The sequence below is a fragment of the Bactrocera latifrons genome, unplaced genomic scaffold (genome assembly GCF_001853355.1).
Source record: "Bactrocera latifrons isolate USDA-ARS-PBARC rearing strain unplaced genomic scaffold, ASM185335v1 scaffold_241, whole genome shotgun sequence".
NCBI classification, from domain to species: domain Eukaryota; kingdom Metazoa; phylum Arthropoda; class Insecta; order Diptera; family Tephritidae; genus Bactrocera; species Bactrocera latifrons.
Genome location: NW_017535975.1, coordinates 353,269 through 372,200, shown reverse-complemented (window position 1 = coordinate 372,200; position 18,932 = coordinate 353,269). Strand labels below are relative to the sequence as shown.

The 18,932-nt window shown below is 37.4% G+C and overlaps 2 protein-coding genes across 3 annotated transcripts in view; one reads left to right on the top strand and one right to left on the bottom strand.

Annotated features, from left to right (window-relative positions):
* LOC108969141 (tyrosine-protein phosphatase non-receptor type 23) overlaps positions 1-7,830 on the top strand; it is a 27,520-nt gene extending 19,690 nt beyond the window's left edge. Inside the window, exons 2-5 of the mRNA XM_018933691.1 lie at positions 6,349-6,518; positions 6,578-6,848; positions 6,908-7,183; positions 7,252-7,830. Coding sequence (XP_018789236.1) covers positions 6,349-6,518; positions 6,578-6,848; positions 6,908-7,183; positions 7,252-7,596 — 1,062 coding nt within the window. The 3' untranslated portion in view covers positions 7,597-7,830. The remainder of the gene's footprint in view (positions 1-6,348; positions 6,519-6,577; positions 6,849-6,907; positions 7,184-7,251) is intronic.
* Positions 7,831-10,950: 3,120 nt separating this feature from the next.
* LOC108969152 (loricrin) overlaps positions 10,951-18,932 on the bottom strand; it is a 26,589-nt gene continuing 18,607 nt past the window's right edge. The window contains exons 4-5 of one of the 2 annotated variants that reach the window (XM_018933707.1): positions 18,726-18,926; positions 10,951-11,285 (exon numbers count right to left, since the gene is read on the bottom strand). In XM_018933707.1, the coding sequence (XP_018789252.1) occupies positions 11,269-11,285; positions 18,726-18,926 (218 nt within the window). In that variant the 3' untranslated portion in view covers positions 10,951-11,268. Of the gene's footprint in view, positions 11,286-11,482; positions 12,825-18,725; positions 18,927-18,932 lie in introns of those variants that run through there. The other variant, XM_018933706.1, reaches the window with a different exon arrangement.

The window sequence follows — 18,932 nt, the reverse complement described above, 5'->3', positions numbered from 1 at the left end:
TGTATGGCAAACACCTCGTCTTTCTCTGCTTTGGTCCTTCACCAATGGCTTCTGCTGTTTTAAATTGGTAGGCATCTAGATATCGACTTACGGTTTTATCTAGTCGCTTTCCAACAAAAAGAACTGAAATTTTTTAAACTTTTACTGAAACGTTTCATAGCTCGGAAAAAAGGATTTCTCGACTTAAGAGGWGTTTTAGCACTATTTTGCTTCAGTCTGTTCCTGTTTTTTTGAGCGTTCGAGTTTGTGCGATTCGCTACTCTCCAAGGCTTGGCAAATCGAAGACAACTATTTTTTTCTTAATCAACGGCTTTCAGCAGTTTAAATTCCTTCATTAAACGGCATAACTAAACTGTTAAAGGCAGCGCGTTATTTACACTCATCGATAACGTAGACACTAACAAACTGGCGCTTATTCGACTTCTTTCGAGCAATTTACTAAAGTTGTTTGAAGGACGCTTTTTAGCTTGCATTTTTCAACCAAATTTCTCCAATATTCTTCAAATTAAAGTCCTTACGAAWTAACATGCTTAAATCAAAAGGTATTACTAGCTTCGTCACATTCCCACGCTTCTCTCTGAGCACTTTTCSACATTCTAATAGAGTCATTAACACTTCATAGTTACAAATTAGTTACAAAGAACATTTATTAATTGCGTTTTTGAAAGAAAATTTCACAGACTAGTATTATGTATTTGTAAATGTGTGTATATGAAAATAGGGCTTCCTCAGTACTTCCGTTGACCAATTAAGGTCCTGACAACGCTAGCAAATATGGGACCAGCATTAATAGAGGTTATGCACACGAAACCGTTGAGAGATCAATCCTTTCTCTTTTATTTAGCCGCTTTTCTAGTTCAGAGCAACTGATTTTGTAGGCCGAAATAAGTCGTTTTTGTAATGTAGAAGTGTAGTTTCCAGTCATTTTAGCGGCATTTTTCTCTATGACCTGTCAACCGAATACTTTGTAAGTTTTTTGAGTATTTCTGTATTTTCTGTATAATTGAGGAATAAAATGAGAATATATAAATATTACAACTGGAACTCTCAGGCTAATCTGAACTGAAGTCATATGAGCAAAGTTAACAAGGAATCTCAACTGATTCATATAATCCAATATCTATAATCATAATWTTGTTCGTGACGGCTAACGAATGTTGGTTGACATGATGACATGACTGAATGTCATGATTGGCATTTGCTGCTCATCCTTATATGAAATCGTGTAATTCCAAATAAATCCGAAAACCTCACTCCCCGCTTTACTTTCCACAATATCGTCTATTTAGTTTGAAGTTTGAGTTAATACCATCATTGATAAACTGTAAATTGAACGTGTTATCTAAAAAAAAAAATTTAAATAGATTTATATAACGGTTTCACTAAAAATATCTAGTTTTGATTCACCTTCAGTGCTGTGTTAACCGATAAGGGTTCAATTCCCGCAATGGTTATATTTCGTGGTGCTTGCGATTGTGTTAACATTAAGCGAATCGTCTTTTGATTATGCAGATCTAAGTCATACCAGTGGATGTCGTAGATCCCAGTACAAAATTGATCGTTCTAATGGAGAATAGTGGAACATGCTAGTTTTAATCGAATATTACGGATTACTGAGCYATTTGGAAACATATATTTACACTTGTTTCAACACGTGTGCCAAGTATGCAGTACATATATAGCCAGAGAAARCACACAAAAAGGTARGTATAAGCRCCAGGCCAATCCTTCAGCATGATGATGAGCAGTGTGCTCAAGATACCCAACGTGGTGCATATAATGTGCGCGGAGATGGTCCAAAAGAACAGCAAATTACACTTATCATTAAAACTGTGGTTGATGCAAACAGAAATACATTTARGGCAATTAAGAATTGTTAAAAATACTCACTCCAGATAATACTGGTGCCACTCTACAATATCGTTTACTAATTCCGTTTGACGGGCTGCGTTGTTATTTTCCTCTAGAAATTTGTGTAAATCATTTATTTTCAGTTCTAATATATCGTAAAAGAACATTGAGTATGTTAAAAAGATAATTAAAAAGACATCACCAGCATATAAACCGAAACACCCAATGAATATACAAACTACGCTGAAGGCATTGTTGACCCAATAACCATACAACGAGTCCCTTTCGAAACCGGGCACTTCACAAAGCCATATCAAGTGTCGCTCGCCCTTAAGTATATACAYCACAACTGGTGTGAATAATAAGAGGAGTCCAGTGACGAAATACGCTATTGCACAGCCAATTAAGAGATTTTTCATACTCTTATTCCATGTGTGCAATTTCTCCTCGTACTCTCTACCCATCTCTTGATATTTCTCATAAATTTTTCCGATGTCCAAAGTTAATTTTCGATACAGTTTKGGATAAAAAAGTGCTGACATCAATTTCACTAAACCTTGTATTGTGCAGCTAACCGGTGAGAAGACATCAAGCAACACCGTCCAATCCGTTGCAATATATTTTCGTACCGTATTCACCGAACAGAGGCAATAAATTACTATTGCGGCAATAACGAAATATGTGTTTAAATTGACTTTATAGTGCTCTTTCATTATATCTACACCGATCTGACGCGAGCAGAATCGTATAAACGAAAGCATTTTATAGAAAATGTCAGAGGGCCGATTTTGCCTTTTCATACTTTTAAAGAAACCAAACTGCTTATGGTAATGTTGCGATTATTTCGATTCCTTTCAACTGACTGCAGACACAGAGTTATTCGGCCAAAGCTTGGCCCAGTAAGGGCAAGCTCTCACGGTTGTCTATTTACGACGTRTTAATAGAGTTACTTACACTAAACCATTAGAATTATTTATTTACAAAGATAAGTTGTTGTAATTAAAATTACGTCATTCATATGGGTCTACAGTCTAGGCGGATGTAAAATGTACACAATTGCCATTGATTATTTCAATGAAAGATCCATCAATGAAATAGTGCACATAATAAAAATCGAGATATACACGGTTTAACTGGAAAGTAATAGGACYGCCGTGACTGTACTTCGGAGCGTATACGCACCGAGTGGATTCGATATAGAGCGTACCTAGTCAACGAACGAGCGGTTAGTCAGTTATCTTCAACACCGACAATGTGATTGGTGGGCCCAAAGTTTTGAATTCAACGCCAAGATTTACGTGGAAGTCCTCAAGAGACTCAAAAGATATGTCAATCGGGTGCGACAAGATATCGCAACCGATTGGAAGTTGCACCACGACAACGTTTGTTTCTTTGATCCAGCGCTCAAATCCTCGTTCCAATTCCTGATAGAGTTCGGGTAAGGGTGCCGTTTTGGTTATCGGTTGTACAATTCCTTTGTCCTTTTCTTTCCTTGTCACCTTTTGGATCCTTACACCGATATCATTCTTGGCGCAAAATGTTTAAATTTACGAAAATTAAACAAGCTTTAGAAATTTCAAAAAAAAAAAATAGATTTGGAATAAGTGGTACACTATTCTACCGGTAGGGTGGTCATCATGGGAAGCAGTGATCGTGGCCATAAACCCGAAATACCATAATGTTCAAAAACCAAAAGCTCAGAAATTGATAATTATAATTGTCTCTGAAACAATCTGAAAGCAGAAGCAAATCTAATAWATATTTGAATGCAAAGAGTGTTTATAATGGGAACGATTGTATCTTAACTTGAAACTAAGCGCGGGGAATCTTCGTCGGACTGTTGATGGGTGGAAGGAATGGGCTAAGTAGTTTTAATGACCAAACCAGGGTGATGAAAACTAGATAATCATGAAAACATGTGCATAGCGATTAGGAATGTATAAATAGACCTTGAGATCCAAAATGAGTTACACAACTTCATAGAAATTAATGATAAAATCGATGATAAATTAATCATAAGTCCTTGCTCTTTGGTCTTAAGTACTCGTACAATAAGAAAGTGTATGAATTTCAAATACCCTTATATGCGTATAATTACCGAATTCCGCTGGTTTACTGTACGTAGATTCAAAAGCGCCTGGGCTCCATTACTAACATTTTTTTCCCAGCTTACTACACAATTAGAGACATTATTTGTTGTTAATTGACTGTTGTTAATCGAAGCATTTCCGGCAGCTTTAATAATAGTTACTTCATACGAATTGCGTGCCTATTGTATTTCAAATAGCTACTTATATATCTAAATATGCATGATTTATGGTTTGGCTTCACATAACTACAATTTCTTGCAGATAAACATATGATTGAATTCATTGCTASAGTTACTTCTAGGTTCAATGAAACCTGCCTGATTACTGCACATTTTTTCAGCCATAATGAATACAGGGTGCCTGATGAATTTTGCTATGTTAAGAAACTCAAATAATTTTTTTTTTTTCGGTGTATGGAATTCATTTTTCTTTTATTCATGTTAAAGCTCATTCCATTTTATTAAATATAGCTTAATTAGTTTTAAAAATAATGGAATTTAAATRCCCCCCCTGCTCATTGATGCATGTGCGGCATCTTAMCAAAAAGTTGTTCATTACTGCTTGGAGAGTTGAGATAGGAAWAGCCGCAATCGTTTCTCGAATGGATTGCCTTAGTTCATTCAAATTTGTTGGTTTTGCTTTGTAGACTTCCTGTTTGCAATAATCCCACAAGAAAAACTCAGGTGCAGTAAGGTCAGACGACCTGGGTGGCCAACGGAATATGGAGTTTCTGGATATCAGCTTATTGGGAAATTTTCGTCGCAATTCTGTCATAACAGGTTGGGCTATGTGAGGAGCTGCACCATCTTGCTRAAACCACATAGAGTTGGAAGAAATACTCATTCGGCGTWATTTCTGGATAGAAAAACTCTCTCAACATGCTCAAGTAACGKTCTCCAGTAACCGTAACGGTGTGACCGTTTTCYTCGAAGAAGTAGGGCCCGACAATGCAGCGTGATGAAACTGCAMACCACACTGTGACACGAAGTGGATGTACTTCCGTCTCATGGAGTATCTGTGGGTTGGAAGCACTCGATATTCGACAATTTTGTTTCTTTATGTTGTCGTTTAAAACGAAATGGGGCTCCTCAGACATGAAAAGACAGTTCAACATGTTTCCATCCTCTTCCACCATTTGAAGCATCTTCTGGCAAAATTCCAAGCGAATCGGCAAGTCTGCAGYGTTCAGTTTGTTGGCCATTTGAATTTTATATGGGAGTAAGTCCAAATCTTTGTGCACAATTGACTGTAATGACTGTCTGCTTACACCCATTTGAGCAGATAGGCTTCCTGTCGAAACACGTGGATTATGTTGTATGGCAGCAGCTACAGCAGCGCTTGTTTCCTCCGTTCGAACTGAAGGGTTTCGATGGTAAGATCTTCTGTTGACTGTCCCATGCTCGGCAAAATTGTATACAAGTCTCATTATGGTCTATCTGCTCTAGATTGCCGCCAAACGTGCGCCTATACTTTCTTTGAACCGAAACTATGGACTCCAGTGCGTGATAGCACTGTTTCAGTGTCCCATTTAACCATTTTTGTTAAATGTAAATGTCAATCTGCAAAATTAAAAACAAATTAACCAGATTCATTAAATAAAAAAAAAATATTATTTAATTCTAAAATTATTAATTTTAAAAATTATTTAATTTTTTTTTGGTAGCGGCTTTCATCAGCCACCCTGTGCATTAAATATTGAATTAATGGTTTTATTATATGTGAAACTATACTGAGGCTAACGCTTTGTTGTACATTCGATACGAACTTGGATAGTCAAGTTTCAATAGACATGCGTGCGCCTCAGCCTTAAGGCTTCCTAGTTAAATAAATATATAGTTTTAATGGTTTACTCATGCGAATAGTTAACAGATTTGTCGAATCAACGCCCTTAATGTATTGCCGCCGATGTAATGATACATGCGTGTCAATTGCTATCAAAAAGAATGACATAACTCTAGAAGTCAAAACATTTGAGTTATGTATACAGCAGTGATAATATATAGGCATTACAACTTGATTTAGTTTATGATATGGGCAATAAATCGAAGTTATTAAACTGTGAACTAGTGCCTCGTTGACCGTGTTTAGCCCTCAATGACCATTTGCGTTTTTTTTTTGACTTAAAAGTGGCTATCTAAGAACCAATTTCGCTCAAATAAAGAGATCAAGATGGAAACAACGGTTTAATTTGAAGGCCTTGAAGCTTCGCGCCATGTAAATGAACTGGCAAAGCAATGCTACCCTTTCACAAAAACATTACTCTCGATGGAGAATGAAGAACGATGAATAAAGCCTGTCATTGATTCAGCTACACATTATTTAATTGTCAGCCTTCTCAGCCAATATACATAATATATGTTCAAGTCTATAATATTTAAATACCAATAAAATCTCTTTCTCGCTTTAGTTACAGATATTTCTAGTTTTCACGCTGCTATATGGCTTGGCTATTGCACAGGACTATCAGGATTATCAGGAGAATACACCGCGTCCAGCACCGATAAGATTGCGGCCCAGCGCTGGTATAGCGGAAGCACCACGACCCACACCCGTGCCAATACTGAAGCAAATAAATAAGTAAGACTACCCATGCACATGCACATTTATAGCTCAAACTCTGCAACTGTCATTTATAGACATAACGAAGATGGTTCCTATACATATGGTTATGAGGGCGCTGATGGTTCATTCAAAATCGAAACAAAACTGGCGACCGGTGAGGTTAAGGGTAAATAYGGTTATGTYGATGARACRGGCAAAGTGCGTGTAGTGGAATATGGTGCCAATCAATATGGTTTCCAACCTTCCGGTGAAGGCATCACAGTAGCGCCACCTACTTTGGTCGATGAAACGCTCAAGGAGGAGCCAGAGTACGAGGATGAGCCCTTGCGTCCACAGAGACCTTATGTAAGTTACCTCAATAGTTCTAGTGCTATAATTTTTATAAATTATCAATTTTTTTTCAGCGCCCAGYCCGTCCACAACAGGCGCGTCCAGCACCAGCGCCACGCCCACAGCCACGTCCACAACCCCAACCTCAACCACAATACTTACAATATGAAGAAGAACAAGAACAAGAACCAGAGCCACCACGTCGCATACAGTACGCACCGCCACCACAAGCTTCCGCCCCGCCAGCGCCACCAAGAATACAAGTGCCTGGCGCTCAACGCACTACCGATGTTTTATACTCGCCATTGCAGCGCCCGGCGCGTCCCGAACCAGATTACTCACAATTGCAGGTATATCAGCAACAGACACACACAACAGAAATTATTAATTGATAAATTTATTTTCAAAACTTATATAGAACTTCCCATCCAATGTGCGTGTTTCCCGACCTGTCTATGCGCCTGCACCAGTTCAACCTGCACCCGCCAGCGCACGCGCTAATAACTTCCTAGGACCGCCATCTGGTGGTCGCCCTATTCTGGAGCCATCGCAGTTTGGTCCAGCGCCACAGGCACGTCCAGCACAGCAGTCWGCACCAGCGCCTCTACCTATCTATCCACCACAGATCAACCATCAGCCACAGGCGCAAGGACGTGCCGGTGGTGGTGGCGGCGGCAGTTTGTTGGATCAGTTGGCGCGAGACTATGCTTTGCCACAGGGAAACGCTCAACCTTTACATGACATTTCATTTGGTTACTACTGAGCGTGTAGTCACTTTGGGTTCGGCTTAGTTTTTTAACCRTATGTAAATCCATGTAGCAATGAACTACCATAAAACATTGCAAAGCTGCCAATTTCTTTGGAAAATTGTAATTTATAAATTACTTAAGTATAATTTCGATAAAAATAAAAAACGAAACGAAATACCAAGTACAGTTAAAAACCTTTAATCAAATTTATGTTAAGTGAAATATTTTTAGTTGGAAATAGCATTTAAAGAGGGTAAGATTTTTAATTTGAAATTCTGYACATTATTGATGGTTTACAATAATGCACATTTGCACTTAAATAAATAGAGTTTACAAGTTGATTGATCAAAATTAATTTCTTTATTTGCTACAATCTTCGAACAAAATTCAGATCGGAATACACTATAGCATGTATAGCTGATTTAGACTGTCCGATCAAAATCAAGAACCAGATCCTTTTCCAACGATTACGAATTTAAGTGTGCTAYGCCCACTCCACAAAAAAGGAGACCCCACAATCTGCGCTAACTACCGTGGGATAAGCCTCCTCAACATTGCATATAAGGTTCTGTCGAGCGTATTGTGTGAAAGATTAAAGCCCACCGTCAACAAACTGGACCTTAMMAGTGTGGCTTCAGACCTGGAAATCAACAAGCGACCACATATTCACCATGCGCCAAATCTTGSAAAAGACCCGTGAAAGGAGAATCGACACTCACCACCTCTTCGTCGATTTTAAAGCTTCTTTTGAGCTGATATCATCGGCCTCAAACACCCGCGCCGTTAGTTCAGCTTTTTCCAGAATGAATAAGGCAGCAACACAAATGGGTCTGGCAGTRAACGAGGGCAAGACGAAATATCTCCTGTCATCAAACAAACAGTCGTCGCACTCGCGACTTGGCACTCACGTCACTGTTGACAGTCATAGCTTTGAAGTCGTAGATAATTTCGTCAATCTAAACACCACCAACAATGTCAGCCTGGAAATCCAACGCAGGATAATTCTTGCCAACAGGTGCTACTTCGGACTGAGTAGGCAATTGAGAAGCTAAGACCTYTCTCGACGAACAAAAACCAAACTCTATAAGTCGCTCATAATTCTCGTCCTGCTATATGGTGCAGAGACTTGGACGATGAGACTTGGAATATCGAATATCGAAGAAACGACTGGCGCGCTGTGTTGTTAACTCGGCTACAATCGCGTAAGCGGTGTCTACACCAATTAAGATGTAGGAGATCGTTTTCCTCATTAAAACACCTTATTTCGACTTGTAGGTCGACTTGAATATTCTGAAGGATATTATAGCTTCGAAGCAACTGTTTTTCTTCTTTGAAGACAAATAAGCAATAGTATTTTTTGACTGATTGTGAGCTGTGTCAAGCTGTCATGCGAACATAATCGGTCCACTGAGTGTATATATTCTACTGAATAGATCACGTCCAGCTTCCAGTGAAGAAAATTTAGCAGCCGTAGCTCAAGGTGTACACGAAGACCGTGGAAAGTCGATTCGGCGCCATTCACACCAATTCGGACTGACGTATGGAACGACTTGGAGCTTTTTACGTCGAGATCTTAAATTGAAAGCGTACAAAATACAGTTTGGGCTCTTCAAAAGTTCAAAAAAGGTCCAACGATTTCGTAAACAAGCAAAATTGCCGCATTTGGGACAAAGGCAACCTGAAGAGATTCAAAAGCTACCATTTCATAAAAAAAGCAGCGGTTTGGTGTGGTTTGTAAACCTGTAGAATCAGCGGTCCATATTTCTCTAAAAATAATGCCAGTGAGAAGTAAATAATGATGGCGACCATCATCGCGCCAAGATGCCTGAATGTAGCTAAGATAATTTCACATTTTGGGTCGTTAGGCTTTTTCCTGTGGGGATATGTAAAGTCTAAAGTCTATGCGGACAATCCCGCTTCGATTCAGGCCTTGGAGCATCTCGCATGTCATTTGCTAGTTATCAGTCGAAATTCCCGAATATTAATGACAATAAACATTCCCTATTAAGTTTGAAGTTTCTGTAATTTTTCTTTAAAATAGTAGGGAACCTCGAAATGGATCGCCCTTAATTATTTACATTATATTGCAGCATAGCTGAGCAAAGGGAGCGGCGAATTTTTTCCAATACTTTACTTTTAAATTCGTGTTGTCTTTCGAATGGAATGTCCCAATTGAATAGTTCAAAATGTTATATAAAGACATTGAATAAGTTTTTAATTAATTTTGATAAGGATAACTTATATTGCCTTTATAAATTATTTCTGGATCAATATGGAATCTGACAACTCACGACTTCTTCTTAAATTTTGACACATTAGATGTTACACATACTAAGAACTCTCCGACACACGAGTACTATTTGTGCTGTTTACAGTAACTTAAAATATTCATCTCAACGAAAAAACACGAAAATGAATATTTCAGCGCGATAATTTTTAACAACTTTCGACGTGAATTAACTCAGCAGCATCTGCACTTTATTATATTTTTGGCGATGAAACTACATTCAGGACTAATGTTTATAAACGACATGGTAAATTCAATAGAGGTTGCAAATCGCTCCAAGATTCCAGCATACATTAAATATTGCATTAATATTTTATTCAAAACGAAGATTGTTTCACGTTGGATTCCACACAATTTTTTATTCGCAAGAAAACGGCTCGTGTTGATTGGTCGAGAGAAAATTAAAAAAAACCTGTATGGGTGTTTGAAGATGAGCCGAATCCAACAAAAGTTGTTCGCTCCCGAAGTAAATGGTTGCCTGGTTTCTCGAACAACTGGGCATATCATGACCATTCCACTAGAACAGCGCAGAACAGTAAATTCTGAGTGATATATTCAAGAAATCAGAAAACAACCCACCGAAGAGGAATGCATGCTCTCACATATCGTCTGAAACTTCTTCTTGTTCGTATACGGAAAATTTTTACTAAGAGGTAAAAGCTTTTCGACACCTGAAGAAGTGGTTGATTTGTTCAGAATGCCTGTTTTGGGGATACCAGAATCAGAGTGGCTTCGCTTCGACAATTAGTTCAAACGCATACAAAGTGTATAGATCTTTGCGGGGAACATTCTGAAAAAACATCAACGCGATTTTCGATGTTTTCTATGAAGATACGTCTCATAATTGTATTTTAAGTCATTCTTATTGCATACGGAACATCCAATAACACTCATTACGTATTTTGTACAAGTTCTTTATTATGGACGCCACTGTATGAACCAGCAAACATTTGTTGCATACTTTTAGGCGAAATAAAATAAATAACAAAACCAGTCAGTTATTATTTTACATACAAACTTTTTCATTTATTTATTGTAATTAAGCACAAAACAGTATGAATTAATGTATTCATTCCTTCATATATGTAGAGYAGCGCATTATTAAAATAATAAATACTTATACCAATATGCATATTTGTAAATAACGGAAAAAACCAGCATTACAAATACTAAGTGAGAAGATAAAAAAAAAAGATGCAGCGATGATCTTCACACGAAGAGAGAGGGGAGGTTAAAGTAGATGTGACATCGGGTTGCTGCAACAGGGGGATTTTTGAACAAAGAAGGAAGTCCAAGTCAGGGTATGCACGGGATTCTTGCGATATCCATGAAGCCAGCAACTTTTCGCAAATATATTTTGTTGTATTAACAGTAACTTAGGAAGCAAGGTGGTGGACTATTACTGATAGTAGATCTCTGCAAAGAAGATGGCAAGTTAAATTGTTTCGGAAGTAATTGTTTGGATTATCATTGGTGTAAGTTGAAGTGTATGGCGTGATGGATAAGGAARTGGGAGCATTAACAACAACCAGTGCGGGAAAGATAGAATTTTATGTGCGGAATTACTATAAAGTATTTGGAACCATATAASAGGAGATTCGAAACGGTGGGTGTAATTTTAGAATTTTCTTTAACATTTTTGTAAATATATTTAGTTTTGTATTTTAGCATTAAAATTAATAAGTTGGAAACTTTATTTTGAGTAACAAATGACTTCTTATTCCATTAGGCTTAGAGCTAGTGACTGACTAAATATTTTTCGACGTTTTTCTCTCTTTTAATAAAATGTATTCACTCACAGTACTATGCTTCTAATTTAAGTGAAAATAAATATTTTGTCTTACTAAATAAATATACATAAAATGGAAATCGAAATGTTTTTGCGAACCACSCTGGCGCGCTGGACTCAGAAGGATAACATGCGATTGAACATGAGYGGATCATGTATTTCGTAGTCGTGTTGCTTGAAGTATGGCCCCGTCTTGGTGTGCACCTTCAGCGCCGTAACCGAAGAGCTCGGCACTTGACGACGCACCTTGTAAGGTGCCGCAGGCGCAGCCGGCGCATGATAAACCGGGTGCGAGAGCTGGTGCTGAGGGTTGTACGATGAGGTGTGGTGCGCGACGTAGCTGCTTGACGGCGCAGGYGCTGCGGCTTGCGGTGATGATGGTGGYGGCGGTGGTGGCGCTGCTGCGCCGATGGAGGAGACTGACGGTGCTGATGGSGGAGGCGGCACATAGGTTGGCTGATATTCAGTGTCGGCCTTACTTTGCGCCGGATCGAAGTATATGTGTTTCGTCTTCTGCACCGAAGCTGGTAGATGCTTGAATTGATTGTTGGACTTGGGTGCAGACTGTGGCGCAACTTTATATATGCTCTTCTCCACCGTGAAGTGTTTGGACACATCGTTTTGTGTRGAACCTCGTCGCTTTGCCACTTCTAGTGCGGCTATAATGGGCGTTAGATCTTTCAGCGCGCTGTTTGTTGCATGATAGTTGTTGTAYTTGTAACCGCCATCTTGTTGAGCATTGCCGCCAGTGGGYGGTGGGCTTGTCGGCCGGTAATCGTAGCCCTCATTGGGATGTTTCTGTATGTAGATCTCTTCCGCTGTTTGTTTCTTCGCCATTTGGCGATAAATATCGGAGGGATTCTGTGGTCGTTTCGCATACGCAGCGGTTATCGACTCAGTGTGTGACAGCGACTCCAGCGGTCCCAAATCATTGGGCAGACCGTAGGTGTGCAGATCAACATTCTCATTATTGAAGTCCCCACCAGGTCCAGTGTGTGCTGAACCRTGATTGTGTGTGTCCAACACGACGGTCTTTGAGGCGGTGAATTCCGTTTTGCCRCTCGGTAGGAGGCTCAGGATTTCCTGCAGTTGTGCGGCGGCTTTGCGCGTGTCMGCTTCGCTAAGTTTCTGGTGGCGTCCGTAAATGTTGAAATCATCGTTGTGTCCTGTAGTTAGGTGTGTGCGTGTGTGTGTTACGTAGATGAGCGTTTGTATGTGGAGCGTGTAAAACAATGCGTTGTAGTTGTGATGTTCGTTTGTTGTTTGTGTAATGATATGGAAAACGAGAATTATTAAATTTGAATTGTAGTCAATGTTAGCGAGCATGCATCTGTAGTGCAAGCATGTGGTTTGTATGTATGCAAGTGTGTGTGGATATGTATATGTACAGTGAGGCTTTTACTCACAGACAGATTTGTAGAGTTGGAGAAATGTATTATTTTTAAAGTTTGTACACGTTGGTGAATTTTAGTATTATATGCTGATGAAGGTGTTAATGTGAGCGTTTTTTTTAGACGAGGTTGTTGTACAATTTTTTTAGACGAGGTTGTTGTACAAATAGAGTTGCAGATTATACATGTTATGGACTCTTTGTACAAGTTGATGGCGGAGTTATGGTGTATTAAAGACATTTTTGGTATAAGTAAACATAATATACCTTATGTATATAAATTTTTTCACTGCACATATTAAATAAGTTGGTTTAGTGGACTTATAGTTATTAATGTTTAATATAATTTTTTACAAGGATATTTATTTTTTGATATTAATTACATAGAGTTTCAAGCTTATTAAATATTTTTTTTATCATTACGTTTAAGCAAGATATGATGTTATGGTATAACAATTAAAAATAATTTTTTTTAAATATCAAATCCAAAATAAATGACTTCCGTTGCTACATTAACTGATGTTTACTTGTTAATCTTTATATTTTTTCATCTTCATTGAGCGAGCTTAGATAATTGAAGAACCATTAAAAGTTTAAAAAGTCCTTACAAGTCCATAAAAAAAATTTTATGTAGGACCTACTACAGATAYCTACTTAARGTTTCTTTCAAATCTAACTATAGGSGGYTTCAATAGGGTGCTACAAAAGTAGACCTTTAAGGACAGCACATTACGCCATATTTTTCCCCGCTCTTTTGACATWTCCTTTCAATAAGATTTGCATTTCGAAGTCAATGGYCTCAACTKTAGGAGCGTGATGATCAAYACCGGCACATTGCTGTGYATGGGAATCACTACCRCTTAATGATAACCGAATACTTTGGACCGAAGTGGATGATATGGATTTGGACAATATGTGGTTCCGACACAAGCCAGACAACGAATGTCACAAGCGATTCAATGAAAACCACGTTTTGTGGACGTTTCGGCCGATTTATGCTTCAAACCTGTCGAAAATTATGTAGTCCCCGTTGGGGATAAATTTTCATTGAGATCATCCGAGTTAAGACGCAAAAGAAGTGCTGTTTCGACGGGGTCGGATCATAGGGAGAGCGGTGTCAAATGTATGGGGTAATCTGGGCATGCAAAATGGTGGTTAGAGTCATGCGAATGCTCTTTGCATGCTGGACATATCTAGATATTTAAACTGCTACAGTATTCAGAATGAAGCAGCGCAAAAAAATCGCGGGATTTCCAGTTCTTTGTATGCAATGGCTGGTGCCTCTGTAGTATTCTGGGTCTTTTCTGAAGCTTCTTTGTCTGCATTTCACTGCATTTATATTGGTTGCGTCTAGTGTCTTGAGTATTTTGTTGCGGCTTAGTACTTTGGCAATAACCGCGATCATAAACGGAGTGAAAGAGCATAGGCCGTTGAGTATCACATCTAAAATCTTAGAGTTACTGACAGTGAGAATTTGAATGCCATGACTGTAATAGTAAAGTGAAGTCCAGTTTGTGAATATTGTCGCTGTGATGCGAGAAAGGTCGGGGGAATAACCAGTTACTTTTGAGCACATATCATCGATTCCTTTGCCCGACGTCATTATCGTGCTATGATCAGTGTATGAGGTGATAGAAACTCCCTCTGGTAGTTGAGGGAGAAATTGATAGAATGAATAAGATTTCCGAGAATTATTTCTTTTTTAAAGCCATTTGGAATTGTTTGTCACACCAAGTGGAGATTGACCTGGAGGTCAAAGAAATCTAAAATTTTTCAAAATGAATCTCGGATTATTGAAGTATATTAAATTCTGTAAATGTGATCTTTATTCATAGTGAGTTTTCTTCCACATTTCTTTTGAATTTTTAAATAAATAAAGTGGACTCCAAGAAGATGACATTATTGTGATATATTTACATCTTTTTTAAGGCACTTATTATATTGGAATATAATATACATATGTCGATTATGGTCTCACATATAATTAATTCATCAAAATAGAGACGCAAATTAAAACATAGTCATTCACTTGTGTTAAGTTAAAGTGCTTATTTAGGAGGTAGGGTATTGCTTATGGTAGTCAATGGAAAATCGCGCCCAAAAAGATGCCTAGAAATGCAAGAAAAAATTGCTGGTTTGACATCAAACAGATACCACTTAGAGAAGGCGAAAATTAACCACTCAAATCTTCAAAACTCATTTCGTTGACTTTTTAGCTAAAAGTATAGCCCAGCAATCGTTGGACACTAAGGAAATTCGAGCGGCTTTATCAAATAAGCATAACCACAAAATACATACATATATTATACAATATCATAAAAAGTTTATATTAACTTATTTTAAGATAACAGGTGGAAATGAACTATATTTACATTAAAATGCATGTAATGCTATATATTATATAACTACACATAAATACAAAGTATATGGGTACATAATTTTTATACAAAATATAAATATTTTACATAGTTAGTGGTATGTATTTAAATACTATAAGTTCAGTTATTCTCACATGCAAATATTCAATAAATAAACTATAAAACTATCATATATATTTACTTGTACACTTATGCTCAACTATCACCATAATAATACTTTGTACGTATGTATATACTCGCATGTAAATAAAACATTCAGTCTACGATATAGAATTTACATAGATGAAGATCTAAACCAAATGGAAATGTCTAGCAAAGCGGACAAAAGTATATACATGTATATATTCGCTATAAATGTACTTTATCACTAAGAAGATTAAGCAAGCTATACGATTATATATAGATACTATTAAACCTTTTGTTTTTGGAAGGTTATATGACTATTATACAATATTTACATAAGAATGCTCAACAAAAACCGTCATCGATTCGCAATTTCCTTGCTCTCTAATTTCGAGTACTGCTCTCTTGTCAAACAATTTTCATTGAAAAGCAACAAGAAAGTCATGGACCTGAATTCGACAATGTGATGTGTTCGATTCGCTAATATCTAGTGCATGGCATATTGAATGCAGCAAATCTCATTGAGGGAATCCTACGTATAATTTTTATTAGAGCAGATTTAAGTTAAATTTAGTTCCGCTTGGGAATGAGCTCAGAAGGCKCAAAAAATTATGTTTAAATTATTACAAACTGTCATTTTTTAAGTGAAAAAAACTTSAAAAAWAAAAATTGCYGAAACCGAATGTATTTTAATGCAAAATAATTTAAAAAAATTAATTTTGAAAAGTTTTTTTGTACGTCTATCTTCATTGCTAAATTCTACGTTCGAATCACTACAGTAAGTAATTGTGTGTAGGTATATTTTTTGTCAAATAATAAATTAGGCAGCCGAACGGGGGGATTGAAGCTACCTTGACACCGAATTAGTGCTTCATTTTCCCTTTTCTTTTGTATGGAGTATAATGAAGATTACAAAAATCAGTAAGATTTGGTAAACGGTGATTAATTAAGTAAACTACTGTGGGCAAAAWATATTAAGACTTTTTAATTTAAATTTCGCACGAAAACCCATAAGCGTAAAATTTTTTTTTTATTGGTATGACTGTCTATGGAATCTGTGGCAAACACACATCAACACCMAGCCTGCATATGTTTATGATTGGTACAAATTATTCAATTATAGAGTACACGAGTGGTTTCAACCTTTTCAAAGTGGTCGTGAGGACATAAATGACGATCAACATGTGGCCCAATCAAAATCCGGAAATTCCATCGAAACTGTACGTGAATTCATCAAAAATCATCTTTGAAATTCATGAAAATGGAATTAACAAATCAAATGCATCGATTTATTGCATTTAAGCTTACGAAAGGTGTATGCACGGTTTGTTCCGCACAAGTTGACTGACGACCAAAAATTGTTCAGAATCGCCGTCCAACTCGATCGACGCTTGTGACCGATTATGCTGAGATGCGGCAATTTTACCTTTGCGAAAGCTCAGCCTTCAGTAGGCTGAAACGGGATATTTTCCACATTTGCCAATGCTCCAACTTAGTAGACATTGCGCAGTTTTGATAGGAAATATTATGTTTTTACCAAATCCACTGAGTTGCTGGACAATCCTTAAGTGAGTACTATTCGCGGGAAGAACAATATGCCTAATGAAAGCCGAAGTTTTAACCATGTTTGGTTGGTGTACCGGTGTAATGTTATGAAATGAGCGTGTTTTTTTTCAAATTAAATTTTCAATGGAAGAGTAAAAAGCCGGAAGATAATGATTTTGAGATAATACTTTTGGATAATGATCTTTAGCATGTTACTTTTGATGGAGCATGAGCAACATATGCCTTGACAAGCATTCGATGCGTCTCTGCATCACTTTTCTTCAAACGGACATAGAATTAATTCATTTTCGATACAAAAGTTGACATTTTCAACACAATGAAAAAATATACTTTTGCTCGTTTAATAAATGTAAGTTTACTGAATATCTCTACCAAACAGAGGAAACATTAAGGTTCGTTCACAACAAATGTTCCCTGCCAACTCATTTATATATAATAATAACCTTCACTTCATGCCGGTACACCGTATATCATAATATCTACGTGAAAGAAATCTTTGTTTTTTGTTTAATAATGAAATCATATAAAGAAACTCCAGTTAAAAAAAAAAAATAACTACAATTATATAATTCGAATTTTCTTAAATYTAAGCAATAATTATTCGAAATTCACAAAGGTATTTCTATGTTAAACTCCTTCTGTGTTATGTCATTTAAATTTCAACAATATATCGGCCTGCTTTCACTTTCTGCGAACAATTTCGCGCATATTTTTATAATTACATAACAATGCGAAACGTTTGTGTGCATTTTATTTTGAAATCAATAATTATAAATTGCATGTTTGTTTGTTTTTAAGGAGCATAAAGTGGGTGTAAGAGTAAATACCAATAACGAAATTCAATTAGCGCTGAACAAATACCTGCACCTGTCCATTTCATTTGTAATAACTGTTTGTGAAGCAAACAAACAGATATATATATAATATATGTATAAATTTGTATATGAGGATGTGCATGTACATATATGTACAACTATGATAGTAAAATGTCAACATTTGTTGCTTATAAAATTATATCTCCGCAACGATTGGTTATTGACGTCGGGAAGGCAGCCGAAAATCGCTTTCTTCCACGTGGAAGTGCCAGCTTGAATGCCCACAAGCCAGTTGTAATATCAACTTGAAGCGCGTCATGCAATTTGCATACACGTTTATACTTCTACATATATGCACATGGTTGACAAGTCTCAATCACAAATATAATAACTACGAGGAAGCCAAACTTATTTTATTGCTTGCACCGGTGCGTATGATTAACATTTGCATGCGCGCATAAAACTGAAACTTATTGGAGTGTGTTAGTTGCAATTATATATATACATATGTAAGTTACGGGAAACACAAGTATATACAAATAAGATTGAAATAATAACGAGTGAATACTAACATATGTGATTATGAAAATTTCCGCTTTAGTGGAAAACCCGTAGCCCTCGCAGCTAACCAACACCAACACCAATACGCGAGTACACTAAGCTTTGACGACAAGATTTGCAACCCGTTATCACAATACATCCAATAAAAGCCATGCAAAAGCCGGCAAATCTTGTTCGCTTGTCTTTACTTTGTTGTAAATGCATTAATTTTCTATTGCTTTAACTACTACGCACCATCGTTGGAGTAGCCGGTTGGCAGGTAATTGCTGGCCGGCGCTTCGAATGCCGCATGTCCGCTGCTGAACGGCGCTCCGCCGCCGCTGTAACCGCCCGCCGCTGGTGGCAAGTATTGATGCGTTGCTGAGCTGTAGGTTGGCGGCTTCGAGGGTGGACCGTAGTTGCTATGGCCGGGTGGAATTTCGTATGTAGTAATCGCTGCAA